The sequence below is a fragment of the Poeciliopsis prolifica genome, unplaced genomic scaffold (assembly GCF_027474105.1).
Source record: "Poeciliopsis prolifica strain line A6 unplaced genomic scaffold, Auburn_PproV2 SCAFFOLD047, whole genome shotgun sequence".
Classification (NCBI taxonomy): Eukaryota; Metazoa; Chordata; class Actinopteri; order Cyprinodontiformes; family Poeciliidae; genus Poeciliopsis; species Poeciliopsis prolifica.
In genome coordinates this window covers 2,064,531-2,081,515 of record NW_026562422.1, presented here as the reverse complement: position 1 = coordinate 2,081,515, position 16,985 = coordinate 2,064,531, and the positions used below count along the sequence as shown (strand labels likewise).

General features: G+C 41.8%; 1 protein-coding gene across 2 annotated transcripts; it reads left to right on the top strand.

Annotated features, from left to right (window-relative positions):
• The first annotated feature begins 1,367 nt into the window (after positions 1-1,367).
• On the top strand, positions 1,368-12,168 carry LOC129377416 (LBH domain-containing protein 2-like). 2 transcript variants are annotated; one of them, XM_055057334.1, is made up of 4 exons: positions 1,368-1,549; positions 8,827-8,902; positions 10,322-10,496; positions 11,392-12,168. In XM_055057334.1, exons 2-4 carry the CDS (start codon positions 8,828-8,830, stop codon positions 11,457-11,459), a joined length of 318 nt encoding a protein of 105 aa, XP_054913309.1. In that variant the 5' UTR covers positions 1,368-1,549; position 8,827; the 3' UTR covers positions 11,460-12,168. The 2 variants fall into 2 exon arrangements, with proteins under 2 accessions (XP_054913309.1, XP_054913308.1); XM_055057333.1 differs by lacking the exon at positions 1,368-1,549 and adding an exon at positions 2,587-2,750.
• The last annotated feature ends 4,817 nt before the right edge of the window (positions 12,169-16,985 follow it).

Genomic DNA, 16,985 nt, shown 5'->3' with positions numbered 1-16,985 from the left:
AATTTAATCAAAATTGGGAAAGTTATCACCCACCTGTTAGCAAAAACTGTAAATCCACCAAATTAAACAGTGATAAAGAAAAGTTCTGATGATTTTTGCTCTTCAGACCAGCTGAGGGAATGCAGATGACTTGATTTAAAATAAAGAGTCATATCTAGAATGTTACAGGTGGCAGAAATAGAGACATCGCCAGTGGAGTGGGAGGATCATCAAGCCTGACAGTTGAAAGCATTTCCAGAGTCTGATAGAGTTGGTATGGATTGTTCTGATGGGTGTTTACCGGTTCTGAGTGGTTTCATTTTGCATCTAAACGTGGTGTACAGTAGTGGACCAAAGTTGGAGCAAGTTTACCCACACACATTGTGTCATCCTGCATGGTTATGTCTTTTGCATGCTGGGTAATTGCCCCAATCCAGCCACCTGGCCTCATTCACACACATCGACTTCTGGCGATGCTTTTTCATGGATCTGCAAGAAATCTTCTGTGGCCTGTGGCTGCTTACTCATGTTTTTCCACAGACTGTTGGATGTAACGGCATCTTCCTGTAACGCCATCTCCCCTGCACACTTTTTCAGTAACTTTGCTGATGAATGGGAGGTCAGAGGTCGGCCTGTGATTCTGTAGGGGTGATTTGTCCAGATTGTTCTTTTTTATGAGTGGTTTGATAACTGCTGTTTTCAAAGCCTGGGGGAAAACGGCTGATGAGAGATGAATTACTATTTGGATCAGATCACTAACAACGACAGGCAGAACTTTCTTAAAGAAATGTGTGGGTGCTTGACTCCTTCCACTCAGAGGAGCAGCAGCTCCAGCTCTGCCTGGATGATGACATTTTTCTCATTTTACGTCATAATAATCCAGAATTTTAGCAGGTGTGTTTAGACTTCTTTTGCATCTGGAACAACTTATGAAAGTCCCATGTTACAGAGTTATCAAAACTACTTCCCTTACAAATATGGAATATAACATGAACAAAAAAGTCTGATAAAAAGTCTATCTCAGCACACAGGAACACAGGAACAGATAAATGTAGAAAACATGACGTCATAAGGATACAATCTGAACTAAGAATATACAATTTTAATTATGCATGTATTTCTTATCTTAGTTGTGTTCAACAAACAAACAAGCAATAAAAAGCAGATTTACGCATTTAACTCACGTGTTTCAAATTTCATGTGAACGATCATGCGACCAATCCCGTCAGTGACTCGTCGCCCTCACGAGGCGGGGGGGAAAAAACGCGCAAAAGAGCGAGTCCTCAACGTATTTCCGCCTGGCTCCAAAAATCCCCACCTTTCCGTATTCCGTGAAGGCAGCACCAGCCGCGCTCCACTGCGCAGACTCGAAACACTTTGGTACGAGCGGCAACTTCACAGAGAACCTTGTCCGCTCCTCCGCCTGTCGCCCACATCATCATCATCATCATCATCATCATCATCATCAGCCACAGCAGCAGCAGCAGCAGCTGCAGCCTGGTCGGCAGCAGCATCAGTGTGATGAGGCAGCGGAGGAGGGAGACCTTCCAGCTCTGAGACTCTGGATCAGGTAGGAGAGTTTCTTCTTCCCATCAAGACAGAAGCAAAATAAATAAATAGGATTACTCTTCAAACTCATTTTAATACTTTATTAAAAAATAAAAACAAAACAAAATAAAAAAAATTTTTTGGGACATTTTTAAGTGTTTCCTCATGCAGTGGATCTCCTTCTACCTGTTGTACAGGGTCAGTTCAAACTTGTCCTGAAACAGCCGGTCGAGACATTTATGTAACGTTTTGATTTGTTCCAAGTTGCGTGCAACGCCTTGCAGAAATCTAAGCTTCTGTGCCGCTGAGATACCAGGGGACTGGTGAACTGGGACAACAATCAAACTGGACTCCAGCTGGAGGACAGCGGCCAGGCGGGTCACAGCTCCTGTTTCTGGGCGCAATGAAGACATTTCTTTTCGGGCCCCAAATCTCACAGGATTTAGGGGGAAAAAGTGTCATTTTGAGATGGAGTTTCTGTTTTAAAGGGACAGTTCTGCATTCTTGAAATTAGATCACACTGAAAGGCAGCGTGCAGTTAAAGTGTTACTTCCGCTTGGCAGATTCTCTGTGGATAGTTTTTATTTGTATGAATTTCTCATTTTTATGTATTTATTTATTTTTTCAGTACTCCTGCTTCCTCTGTCAGGCTGGAAACACGACTGTTAGGTTGACATGTCTCTTTAATTCGCTGTTAGTGGTGAGTGTGTGTTGGGTTGTGTGTCTCTGTCCTTCCTACATGGTGGACTTTTGGACATTGATAAAGTGTCTCGTTTACTTATTGGATCTTACGCTACTCAAACTCTGTTGGTGTCTTCATTTAGTGCAAATCCAGCTTGTTTGGCCCGGTCCAACAGGCTACGATTGAAGTCGATTTCTGCTTTTTCAGACACTTCCAATCCCAGAAACATTCAGGCGATTCATGCTAACTTTATTTTGTGAACCTTTAAAATGACGGACGCACCGATTGACAGTTGTCTGGCCGATCAGCTTCTGACCCCATTGATTCCAACGATTGGCCAATTTAGCCAGTTTTTATTTATTTATTTTTTTTTAACTGAAAAGTTGCTGAGTAAAGCGACAAAGTTACTATATTTAGTAAAGGTGTTACCAGATGTGACCTCGTGAGCGTGGCCCCTCACGACAGAGCAACAGGAGACCGTGGGTGATTTTTAGACCTCTGCAGAGGAAGACGAGATCGGTGGATACGATCGCTTTCTCATGTGAGTATCGACCGTTTACGGAACTCCCAAAATAAAAATAACAAATGATTTATTGTTGCAGCCATATGTTTGCGATGAGCTGTTATTCATGCAGAAGCAAGTTATTATTTCTAGAAGGAAATGGAAACTGGAGGCAACAGAACCAAACTCTTACAGTATAGAATAATTATGTTATGAAGATTTCTAAAAGAACTAAATTATAACTATGGTTGTGATTAACAACATTTCGTTTTCTGGAAAGCTGAGAAGTACAGAAAAGAGAAATCATGTAAGCTGATCCGGTGTTACAACATGAAGTGAAGTAATGGTGACAGTGGTGTGTTAAAAAAAAAAATAGATATCATTTTTTTTATTGATATCTATACGCCTCACTGGGGACAGACATAATGAATCATCAGTATCTATTCCTACTGGAAGCTTGTCTCTACTCAAATAAACTAATAAAGTCAAATTCACCAACAAAAAAAAAGAAACAAAAAGGGTTAAAATTGGGATTCATGAGAGAGTTTAAAGGCAAAAAACCAATGCTGAGAAAGTTGAAGAACATTTTCCCGTTTTCAAAATAAATACTTCAGTGATCGCGAAGAGTTTTGATAAAATAGTTTACGAAGTGTGGAGACAAAAGTTGGAACTTTTTGAAACACGTCACTCCTGACAACAAAACCTACACAGGATGTCAGACAAAGAACATTGTTGACAGTGAAGCACAGCGGTGGCGGTGTTATGGTCTGGGACTGCTTTTCTGTTCTGTTCTGCATAGTTTGTGTTAATTGTTCGAACCGTGAATTGTTGCTCTCTGGCGATACTGTCCAGTTAAACGCTGATGCTGAAGCACAGTTGGCTTCTCATAAACCCTCCAGTGTGACTGAATTAAAACAACGGAGCAGACGACTGGGCCACCATTCCTCCTCAGAAAGACTCGTTGCCAGACATTTGAAACGCCTGATGGCAGATGTTGTTGTTGTCAAAGCTGGTACAATCAGATACTAGGCTGAGAGAGCAGTTATGATTTCACATTAGACCAGGTTGGTTTGGAAGGCATTTCCCTTAATAAAAGAAATTGGAACATGAAATCTGGATTTTGTGTTTATTCAGGACGATCATGGGCGGATCCATTTCAAAATAATCCTTGGGTTTTGTGTAAATAAACGACTGCAGGCATGTGAATGTCCTGAAGGTTTCATAAAGCCGTAACGTTCTACTGCTTTAAGAGAAATGTGAGCGTTATCTATTGCGAAGCAAGATACTGCCTGCTTTGACAGAACCCGACTTTAAAAATGAAGGACTTTCCCTTTAGCTGCTAAGCTGAACGGGTTGGAATTGCGGCCTCAGTGATGTAAGAGAGAGTGGAGGAGGCGTTTTCATAGTATCCCCTCAACGCTCTGGATCTGCCAAAGAAAAGTTGTGAAAGCAACTGGCTGCCGAAAAGCCCAAAAGGCTCTCCGCTTAAAAAGTCTCCACTGTGTCAAATCTGCTGATGGGCTCAAGAAAGAGGACAAACTGTGTATGTTTTTTTTTTTTTTTTGTGAGGATTAAGAGTAAGACTGTGGGTGATTTTCTGGAAAGCGCCATGCCACACTCTTCAGTTTGAAAACTGTATAAAATGGTTGATAATTCACTCAGAGATAAGAAGCTTCTGGCTCCATTCTTGGATCTGTGACTGGCCCTTTAAGAGATTTAGAGACTTTTCTTGCTTCGCTGGTCGTCGCCTTATCATTTACTCATCTGATTTGGCGTCACAACGACATTGCCCATGTGGCTAGCAGTAGTCATTTTTCTTATTGAGGTTGTTTTAAGACGACAGTTAGCGTTAGCATGCTATCTTCACCAGGTCTCTGCAGCAGCTGACCATGGGCTATGTCAAAAAATATCCTGTTCAATTAACAATCTGATGCTATTTTTACATAGCATATTGTTAGCATATTTTGTTTAAAATGTGTTTGAAAAATACTTGCAGTTTGGAGAAACAACTTGCAAGGACATTCAAGTATTACTGGGCAAGAAATGTAGTAAGTTTTCTTTTGCTGTGTGTTAAATTTGGGTGATTTGAACAAATAAATATAATTATCATGATGCGGTTTCAGATAAAAAGAGGTAGTTTCCAACACAGAGTCTGTTACAAACGCAAACTCAAAGAACAAGTATTATTTTAGTCCAGTTTTTCATGCTGTGACAGTCTCATAATCATATATAGCAACAATATATCCAGTCACACTCTTGCTAATTCATGTTTGAATCCTTTTTTATTAATAGGCGTTCAACGGTGTATTTGTCCTGAAAGGTCATGGTACAGACGTCGCAATCAAGTCCATGCAGTCGGACAAAGAATATATTAGGTGCAAAGGACGGCAGCTCTCCTCTAGAAGACGATGTGCGTTTGTGTTGAGTTGCTCTGGTCCCGCCTGGATGCTGTGGCAGAAACTGAACAGATGAACTACCAAACCAAAACAATTCTCACGCTTCTTGGTGAACCAGCTCCTTCGTCACTTAGCATCTTTGGAGACTTGGCCTCCTCGCCCCAGATACCTGTGGGCACGGCCTTTCTGCCCCGATCTCAAGTATCAGACTGAAGTCATGTTCCAACCAAGGGTGTTTTATTTCCTGCTGTCTTACTTGGTGACTACACTTTTTGTCCTGTGCTCACCTGCAGGTACATTGAAAGTGCAATAGTTGGGAGGACACGGCGACATTTGCTTGATGAGTTTCGGCTGAAGAGTTCTGTAGGGCCGTGATATAACTGAGACGAACAGCTGGCTCATGTCCAGCGACTACTAATACCATCCATTTCATTGGTCGCTACTTGTTTTGCTTTTGGAAATATTTCCAAACCAACATTTTTTTCTTTCTTTTTAATCAAGCTTGGTTTTAGCTGGCTGGCAGCAGTGGGCTAGGAGTGCATCACTGTGGGAACTAAATGTGTGCAGTGAACGGAAGAAGAGCCTCCTGACACACACCGCACTGTGTGAACTTGTCAGCAGACTGGCTGTCTATTTTGCAGCATGTTATTTGACCTGACAGACATGTCAAGTTTTGGACTTGAGAATACGGGGACTGTGGCCATCCGGCGACACCGTCACTGCGGGGTGGGGAGCGGAACTGACGTAAGAGCCGGAGGGGCCGGATGGCGGGTCAAACATGTAGGGGAAAACGACAGGACAGTACGGGAGCCCGGCGGGGAAGAGGGGGTGAGAAAAACATGAATTTCCGGGCCAAAACGGGAGACTTGACAAGTTGGAAGATATAATGAGAGCCACAACAGGGTAATAAATTCAGCAAGTAAGGACTGTTTTAAATTAGTGAACACTAATTTAAAACAACCAGGTGCATCAAAACATCACAACCCTTTTGCCAAATGAAACATTTTGAGAGTAGATTGATTTGCATCATAGATCGAGTGATAGATCCTCGATCTATCACTTTACATTTCTTCTTACAGTGGAGCTGACATAAAATGACTAAGAAGTTCTTCTTTTCCTTAGTTTATTGTTGTTTCATGTTCTAAATCTTAGATACCCATGAAAGCATTCCTGAGCTCTGACATGCTGCAGCTTGGTGACGGCTGGTCATTTCACTCCTCTTGCCGTTTTCTTTTTCTTTTTTCTTTTGAAAGGATCCATCTGCCTCAGGTCATTGGTTTATGTCACATCTCAAACACAAAAACTGAATGTAATGCAGCAAACTTCCTGTTTTATCCTTTTAAGCTGTAACCCAAAAGCAATATGGAAATGTCAGCATTGCTTTTCAATCTCAAGGTTAAGAGGCTACATTTATTAGGGAATAATACACACAGAGACTAATGCAGTTGGTAATGCTACCGATGCTAATTGTGCTAATTGCTAATAAAAGTAAAATGTCAACTTTGTAACCAAACGTTGGTTTTCTCTCACATGATGTGACGTCTCTTCTGCTTCTTCCATCAATAATGCATAACTGCTGACAGGAAATATATTTTAAATTATGTTTATATTTACCTCTTAAAAGTAAAAGTAAGCTGAAAGCGGCACTGGCAGGTCAGAGCTTTGTAAAATCAATCTCTGCATCTGTGACACCAACTGAGTCTCTTTGTTTTGAGACATTTTCATCCATACGGTCAGAATAGAAACTCCATCATTTGGTGTTTCTTTGGTTAAGCCATCTTTAGCCAGGTTCACTTCGAGCTCTTAAGGCTTGTGTTGGATCCTCTCTCTGCCCTGATAGTTTCATACTTTGGTCATCAATTTTGCTCTCAAAACCAAAAATACACTAGAGCTACTCAAACGTTCCAGCAGGATCCACGAAGCGCATTCATTTGCCTAAACTGAAATTCAGCGAGCCCTTAAAACTCTGGCTGCTGGAGTGCGGCCCGGTCCAAAAGGTGAGCAGAAAAGTGTTTTCACATTTCCCGTCTCTGCTGAGGCGCAACCCCCCCCCAAAAAACCCAGAAAGAGAAGAAACCAGTCATCTGCCGTGTCATGCTTGGCCTGAACATTTCAATTCTTGAGCTTGTTTCGCTTCGCAGAAACACGATCAGACTTGGAGCTCTGGCCCAGCCTGTGTGTTTGCTGCCCTCTGAGCGGCGGAGCAGAGAGCCGGCCCCGTCGGCCTGCGCCGGCCCCGCCGGCCGCCGCCGACTCCCTCCCCCGGCCGAACAATGCCGGCCTCTGATGAGGAATAAAAGCTGTATTGTTTCCCTCGCTGAGAGATGATGACGGTGATGAAGGGCAGACGCAATTCCAGGTTTCACAAAGAAAGTCTCAGAGCAACGCGGACCCGTCCTGGCGGCGGTAATTGCGGCGTCGCGGCTCACATGAATACCCCCAAATCAGCGCTCGGCCTCGCGCGTCCGAGCAAAGTGCACCACTCAGCCAATCAGAGGCATTAAATCTCAATCGCTCGTCCCCATGGCAACAACAACTGCTTGTCTGATTGTCGCAAAGTGGGGTCTCTGATAACTTATCGCTGAAAGGCCACGCTGTTATTGTCTGCTGTTTTCTGATAGGACGGTTAAGTGTTTTATTAATATCCGTTTTACAGCGTTAAGCAGCGTGATGGGAGAGCAGATATGTCTTCTTTTTTTATTTTTTATGAACAAACCAGAACAAGGTCACGGGGTCAGGATGATGTCGGTGGGCAGGAGAGGAATCCATGGGGATTCTGATGTGGAGAATGGAAGAAATTCTTCAGGTTTAAAAGCTGAACTCCTGTCAGTTTACCAAACCAAAACAACATTTAGTTTAATACCCTTCAACCTTTTGTCTTTATTTTGGTTTAGTTGTTTTGTTTGTATTTATTCTATTTCATGTGAATCCCTTTGAATGGTCTCGGTGAAGACACGTGGACGTTTCCCACTGTATTCAAACCCGACTGCAACGCTTTTGAAAGCGACACGTTTTTCTATTCCTGTTCAACGTTAGGTGATCAGCAGGTCAGGAGCTTTTTGTCTGAGGTATTTTTATTGTGTGCCGGGTCTGCGCTGCCACCAGGCCGGTTATTGTTTTGTTCTCACATGGCAGAAAGCCACAGACTCATATTCTGCTCTTTATTTGCTGAAAGGTTTCCCACTGGGAGTCGAGGTGCCAAAAAGGCAACAAAACACACAGATTCAGAATCAAGCCTTTTGGTCTTTCAGTTTGCTTCTCCTACTTGGAGATCCTGTTTTGTGTTGTTCACCGTTTCAGCATATAAGCAGCGAGGCGCCGTGGAAACCCTGGAGCTCAGGCTGCTACTTGCTAATGGCCGCTTTGGCTCTTCAAGCTGGCAGCCGGCTGTTGTTGCTCCACAATCCTGCGCCGCTGATTGACCACCTCCCGTCGCTCCTGAGGTGCGTGTGGGACCCTTGGCAATAATTGGCCATTGTTGTCGGCCAATCAATGCCACCTATTACTCCAGGCCTTCCTGAGGAGGCTCGTGAATAATGATGTCAAAATGACTCCTGAGTAATAGCAGCGAATAAAATGAAAAGTATCCTAAACTGATTCAAAAGCTGCACAGGCCTCGGACGCAGATCCTGTAACTCCAGACAGGCTGAGTGCGGAAACATGAATATGTGATTAATCACTGATTGTATGCAGTATGTTTTTTCCCCCTTTTTTTTCAGGATGGCTGATGTTATGAACTCCTTGGAGCCTGGGACGGAGGACTTCAGCGGAGGAGCAGCAGGAGATCAGGACTCAGTATCCTTCTTTGTGTGTTTTTCATTTTATTAGCTACAATAATAATAAAAAGTTTCATTTGATGTATCAAAGTGAAATAAATACAGTGGGTCTGATAGGTTTTCTATTCTAGATTCAGTACTTGTGTCCTCTCTGTTTGATGTAACTCCAGATTGTCTGTGGAAAATTAGGCTTTTCACCATTTTTATTTATTTTTTTGCTGACCACGTCTAAAATATTTGAAAGAATATGAGATTTGGGAAGCTGAAACTCTACCAGCCAGTGCCACTTCACACTTTAATGCTGGTGTTTGCAAAGCAGCCAATCCAGGAGGAGTATTTATTTTCCTGGGTGCTGATTGGCTGCGGCCCTATAGCAGGAATAAGGAAGACTGCAGACACCAGCTAACAAATCATCTATTTTGATTTAAGACATGCCTGAATAAGTACTATAAGTGCATCTTCCATCTTGCCTGTCTGCACAGTGGGCTCCATGTACTTGTGGTGAAAAACATGCCGTGTAAAACAGGTTATTTTTCTTCAGCAGGAACAGGAAAACCTACTAAAGCTGGAAGCATCTCTTCGCAGATCTGTGTTAAAGTGTATTCTGTCCAGTAGAGCCGGAATGAAAACGAATCAGACCATGTACAGAAGCCCCAGAAAATCTATTAGAGCCTTTAAAGAAAAGGACTTGAGACTAGGATGGAGACGAAACTTCCAGCAGGTCCACCACCCGACACATGCAGCTACAGCAGTAGCTGCAGGTTTAATTCAGATTGAAACATGTTCACACAGTCATGGTTTCTGTCGTCGAACCAATTTGTCCTCTACTTCTTTTGGTTGGGGAAGGAAGCGCTCGCTCTTAATTGCATTTGAATCTGTTTCCGCCGGTCACACGGTGGAGCTGGGTCTACTGCGGTTTCTGGTTCAGCCGCTGCCTGCACCTTGTCACACTCGATTACTCCCACCAGCGCTCCTCCACCTCACAGCCCCACGCAGGACCCGCTAGAAAAGCTTCAGAACATCGCTGGGTGACGGAGCAAATGAGGACAGGCTGTTTTTGATCCAGGCCGATATCAGTGAAAACAGGAAGTAGGTCAGAGCTTCTCTGTCTCCTATGACAGTTGTTGTATCTTTATTTGCCTGGGAGCAAAACAGGCAGTTTGAACAAGTTCAGCCAGAGTGACTGAAAACTATGGCTTCAAACAGAACTTATGAAAAGCATAAAAATCAATTTGCACCATTATATGAATTTCAATGAAAACACGGCTTTAGTGAGTTTGTACAAACGTAAAGAAAAAGTCACGTCGTTGAATGTTAGCGACTAAAATAGACAGATTTTTGCCATGTTGTTGGCCTCAAATTTGATGCTGGAATGAGGTCGTCTTAATTCCCCAAACTCTGACAAACCTGCTGGTTACCTTACATACATTTTGAACAGATCTTCCCAGAAACACACGAGAGGTTTCCGAAGCTGTCCAAGAGGCTTCCCTCCATTGTGGTGGAGCCGATGGATGCGGCCGAGGTGGAGAGCGGCGAGCTCCGCTGGCCGCCAGACGATCCCGGATCCCCAGACGCCCAAAGTGAGAGACGGAGAGCTGGCGATCAAACCGCAGGTGAGCAGGACACAGAGGCTGCTCTGGTGGCCATCTTGTATTTGACGCTCAGCTCAGCCGGCAGCCCCTCCAGGAAGGTGACCCGGCTAAACACAGCGACCACAACACTGAGGGAGGAAGTGCAGAAAGAGCACGGAGGTTATGAAAGCGACAGTTGTAAATAAAAACATAAATGGAGAGCAGCAGGAGGTAGGAGCATAAAGAAAAGTGGTCAGGTTGTTCTCCCCTATAGCAGCATAGCTACAGAGACCTGAACCACTCCACCAGCTTTATCAGAACGGCTTTAAAAGTGTTTGATGGAGCATTAAAAATACCTCCAGTAAACCTGGACACCTTTACAAATGAGCACCAAACTTTGTCTTCTTTCAGCTAATGTGGAAAACACACAATTTCATAATTGCAACATTTCCATTAAAACCATGTGGAAACGTTTGTTCATGAAAAGAAAATGCTCCGTCAAGTTCCTCCAACCACTTCCTGTTGTCTTCTTCTTCATGGTTTCCACCAGTAGTAACATGAGTTTGTCCAACTTTGATACAACTAAAGAAAAAAACAAAAAACAAAACAAGAACACCTCATGCTAGTGCAAAAACCTTTTATTGATTTTTTTTTTTTTTTTAATTTATGCATTTCCACTGAGGAAATTTATTTTCAAAACGTCAAATGTTCAACGGAAACACAGCTACTGAGAGCCAAATGTTCTGGTGGAAACATACGAAACAGTCGGCTTTCTCTTATATATGATGGAGCTTGATTCTTCCTTAAGAGTGCAAAGATGTAAAAAGAATTGTGAAAAATTTTGAGGAAGCCAATGAAAGGGAGCCTAAACCCGCCCAAGTTTTAGAAGGAGGATGTTCTGCGTCGCCTGAAACAAAATCCTCTCTGTTTGTTGCAGGTGAGGAGAAGTCGAATGCCGGAGAAAATGAAGAGACTTCAGGGGTCGAGATGCAGGAGTCAAACTGAACAAAACCGCATAAAATTCACTGTTACTCTGCAGAGCTGAACAGCAGAAAGCCTCATGAGGACAGAACCTAACAGGAAGGTGAAATATGGCAGGACGGCTGACAAGCAGATTTTTAAACGACAGCCTGCTGGGCCTGGAACTGGACAGCTGAGTCACTTTTTATTCTTATTTATGTCTTACAGATTAAAAGATTTTACTTCTGGGGAACCAATATTATGTTCATCTAGTTTCCATCACTCTGCTTAAAAGTAGGGAAACTGTAAAGTTGCTTGCTTCAAAACAAATATTTAGATATATTTTAAAAAATGCAATAACTCCAGGCAGCAATAAATACAAAGACTTTTCTTCTAATTAGACTCTGGCTATTCGTCCATATTTGTAGTTTAAATATGAATCCTCTTCCCTCTGGCTCCAAGCCGTCTTCGTCCAGATGCCCATCATCATCAGCACATCTGGCGAGGGCCGATGTCTCTAAATGCTTTATGAAGTATTTAGCTCTTGTGTGCCATATTATTACTTTGGTAGCTGCTGTATTTTGTGCGGTTTTACACTCTTTAGATAAAAAAATGACAATTGTTGTCGCGTGCTAACTGCTGTGGTGAAAACATGGTGATTTTGGTCTCACTATTGACTTCGAATGATAGCTTTGGAGATAAGTATGTCTTTTATTTGATGTTATGCCATTCTGTAATAAATTATATATGTAAAGTCTGTCTCCCCTCAGTGGTTGTTGAATGAATGCGAGTGTTGATCCGGTGGGACTAGATGGGACGTTTTTGCCCCCAAAACAACAGTTCATTTACTCAATGTAAAATAATAGTTGTTAATCTGCTTTTAAACCTCAGAGTGCAAACATTTAATATGCAGTAATATAAATCTTGCAATGACATGTATAAATATGTATTCATGTTTGTATAGACATATACAAATACACAATATATATTTGTATATATCTAGCAAGACATACAAATATATTAGTATCAATCTACAAAAAAATTTATATATTGGTATGTTTTTTTTGCTTTGTTGTTTTTTTCTAATTTTTTTTCTGTATCAGATAAGTTTGCTTTTCAATTTCCAACTTAAAGGACAAGTTTATTTGATTAAAATGGGCATTTAAAAAAAACAAAACACCATGTGAATGTAAAGAAGTTCATTTAATCTGTCAAATTTTGTCAATTTTTAAAAAAATCAGTTAATCAAGCTTTTTATCCTAAAGTGAATTATTTATTTTCCAAGGGAATCAACATTTCTGCCATAGATTTCAAAAGTAAAGTCGAGCTCGTATTTTTCATTGCTGTGCTCATCTTTCTGAATATGGATCTTTGGGCTGTTGCCCTTAAAACTGGGTTACCCTGCAGATGGAGGCGACAGGCTCCTGTCCGACAGACTCAGATGCTTAAAAGTGTCTGGGTTCCTATTTTAAAGAGCCGCTTCATGACCTTAAACAAAACAGACATTTATCATACAGAGTGACGTCATCACGAATCGCTAAAGCCTCAAAAAAAAAAAAAAATCCTGAAATATTTCAAACTCATAAAAAACAAACGGTTTGAGTGCATGACTTAAAGAAACCCTGGCTGCACGCGCAACAAAACATCTAAGATCTGCAGGCTGACTGGTGAATGATGAATGTAGATTTTCTCCATGGCCTCAAATGAATATAAAAGAAGTAATGTCACATTGTGAGAGTCATATATGCAAGTGATGGCAAAAGAGAGAGTCAGTAAATCCAGTGGAGTATTATTGAGAGCCGTCCACATTAGCATGCGCCGCTGCGGCTGCTGGCTCCATGCGTGCAGCTCTTCCTTACAGCTATGAGGCTGAGCAACAATGAAACACTGTAGCGGTAGTTCAGTGCTGGTGAAAGCTGGAGCTGTGTGTTAAAGACAGCAGAGTGTCAGTTTGCAGCGCAGCTGTTCAAAGTTATGTAATAACTGGATTGGACAAAGATGGGACTGTTGGGAGAATATCTGACAGCTGATTGGTCAGACAACCCTCCAGGTGAGGGCGTCCAAAACAACAGCCACCAAACGGTTCGTGCTTCTGAAGGATTATTTAAACGTGACTCAGCATTTCGCTCGAACTGCAAGAGTATCACGAGTCCGACGTGTCGAATTTGAAAAAAATGCTAAGAACATTTGAAGAAAATACAAAAACACACAGACGGTGAGAAAGTCCTAGTATTTTACAGTCCAGGCAGACAAGCATTGTTTGAGGTGTGTGACCTTTGAGCCCTCAGGCGGTACTGCTTAAGAAAATGCCACACGACTCTAATCAATAGCTACACAGGCTCGGGGGCGTTGGAAAATCGTTGTCACTCAGAGGAGCAGAGCCGGGAGCTGAAGCTGTTCTCAGGGGGCGAGACGTTCCAGCAGGTCTGAGTGAAACTCTGCCAGACTCATCTCAGACGGACGGGGAGACGGCGGACAGATGGCCTGTGTGCCGACCGGGCTCTGTTGGGAAAATGGTTCTGATTATTATTTGTCTCGAAGATGGGAACGTGAAATGCTAAGACATAGCATAGCATGGCGGCAGACGCTAATATGTAAAGTTTTGGAGACATCAGGAGAAGAATTTACTGGAAATGAAAAGAGACAATTATCTATTCATCTGGGATAATAGATCATTTAGTTAGTGCCTGACCTTCTGACCTCTTACAACAAGCTGCCTACTTATGTGTGACAGTTGAAAGCATCAACTCTGTTAGATTGATTAAGATTGATTAATGTTCTTTACTCTGTTTTTGTTTTTTTGCAAGTTAGACTCTTACCCTCTGGAAGTGGCGCTGAGGCTTTGTGCATCACAGATAAAGGAAAAAAACAAAACAACAACAAACAGGCTTTTCAACACATCTATACACTCAAATGAAATATGTCCAGTAATCACATCCTGGAAATGTTGGATTTTTGCACAACAGCAAATTCATTTATCAAAAATAACATGATATGCAAAAGTGTCCAGAATGGAAAGTTCATTCCTCAAAAGAGAGCCTTCAATGGAAAACTTGGCACCTTGTTTATGAACAAGACAGTCAAATGGCTTTGAGCGTTTTTAAAAGATCTACTCGTCAAGCTCACCAAATATAAGAAAATTACATATTTCTGTATTTTATTTAAGTATTTTTGATAGGGACAGACACAGACTGACATAGACAATATGCACAAAGCAGCAGTTTGCATCCTAGTGCAGTAGCATTAACTAATTCGCAGCACTTGTCTCTAGATGGGCTTTTAAAAAGTACGTTTAAAAATTGAGCTGATCAAATTTATTTAGGGAGGTAAATGAGTTCTGAACTTATTTGGTATCACATTGATTCCAAGATGGCAGCTGCAGCTCAGGGAGGAGGTGGAAGAGATCCACCTCTTCACAGATGATCTAACTCATAACAACAGACTGTCAAGACATGGTGACAGCTCAACAAATATGGAAAAAGAAAAATGTTTTTGTTTTTTTAATGAAAGTTACATACTGAACTTTTTATTCCTGCAGTAAACAGGAATTTGTGCCAGCCTGCACCTGGAGTAAACGTTTGGAGCGAACTGTTCCCCCTCAGGGTCGATCAGAGCGGGTGTGAGAAATCTGTGAAAAGACAGAAGTGGACAATCCTTTCAAATCACTTCACAACATTTGTCCAATAAAGGACATCAATTCTGTAACAACCAAACAAAAAAAAAACAACTTTCTATTGGGACTGGATCCATGCTTGTTTACCTGACATTTGTTGCTACCCAAACGTCAAAAGAAAGGGAATAAAGCTCTCCGTCTCTCCATGTGGTGCACGCATGCAGATGAACAGTCAACACAAACGTGGCTCCCACATGCTCTCTGATGGCTTGTTGAGGCTGATCCACTGCTAAAGGTCAGCGCGGTGTCTTGATCCAGACAGCGAGATGGATGGCCAAGACCTCCCGTCTTACTTCGTCCCCGCGCCCCGCTCGCTCTCGGAATCTGACCTTTTCCGATGACAACCCTGTGAAGTGCACTCCATCGGAGCGAGCGGGGTCACCGCCGGGAGAACGAAGAGCTGCGGGGAAGGAGGCAACGAGGGGGAAAGGAGAACGCAGCGTCAATTATCTCTCAAATGTCACAAGCTGTTTTTCTGAGAAAAGGACACTTGCTCTTTCCTCTCCTCTTCAGACGGACAGGTCGAGTCGCGTTTTACATATTCATAGCTTTTACGTTTGCTGGTGTGGCTACAGTTAGGAAAACGTTACTGATCAGTAGAGGCGAGATCAAATTGAACTAAGTTCAATGTTTTCCGTATGTTTTGCTGAGGTTCTGAGTGATTTTTGCTGTTTTTTTTTTTTTTTTTTACATTATTCCTCCTGTAGTCAGTTCATGACAATTTCCTAAGAAAATGTAGCAGTTGTTGATTGAATCTCAGTCTTATTAGACGGAGCTCATGCAGTCATGTATGTGAAAACAGACCCTTCAACGTCTGATGACCCGGCAACGTTCACTGTTCATAACAAGCCAGAGAAAGATTGTCCATATTTATTTCATGAATTAAATTAAATTAAATATAAAATGGGGAAAATTAATTATCTCAGAATAGATTATGAGATTTGTAAACTTCAAGAATTTGTTGCAATTTTATACATCTAAAGACAATAATAATAATAAAAACAACAACAAAAAAAGCCTGTCTGCATTCTGTGTGTATATTATTCACTTTTATGACAAGGAAAAATTAAATGTAGTTTTTAAATGATGATTTCCATTATCAAGGGGTTAAAAAAATATCCAAACAATCTGACTCATTTAAAAAGATTTTATTTTCACCTGGCTGTAAGTGGAAAAAAAGAGAGAAAAAAAACATAACTTTATGACTTACAAATTAAAAATGGATTTATGTTAACAATATCCAATTCTGTAGGAAAAGTTCAGTTTCAAAACTAGAACATCTCTAGGTGTTCTTGAAACTAAACCAATTTTTCCTCCATCGGGCATAAAGTAAAAATAAATTCACAAGGATTAATGTGCGCTAGCAAACCCAACTTCACTGAGGGCATCCTATTGGGCCCCGTGGGGTGAATTTGAAAGCTGATTGGTTAAAAGAAAACACTACCGCCGGCAACACAGAGAGTGAAATCTGATTGGACGAAACGCAGAAAACGCACATCGACATGTACGGGAGGCAACGCAGCCCAAGAGACACGACAACAAATAGAATAGACCACTGAACTGACTAATATTTAATGGAATAAATGTTATAATGTATGTAGTTAATATGTTAGGGACAGTGACAGTGTTTGGGACCGGTGAGAAGGCCCAACACTGCTGAAACCAGTCCGCCGTCTTAAGATATGAGCCTGTGAAAAAAGAGCCTGTAAATAGATAAAGTTGATTTAATTGAGGGAACATTTCCACCGTCTGTCCTCACACGGTAAAGACATCCGGGACAAGAGGTGTGCAAAGAACAAAAAGTGACGACGTTGTAATTTACCCCCTACTCTCCAGAAAACCCAGACTAATGGATCTGTCCATTTAACTTCCTTCTCAAACATCCTAACACTGTAAAT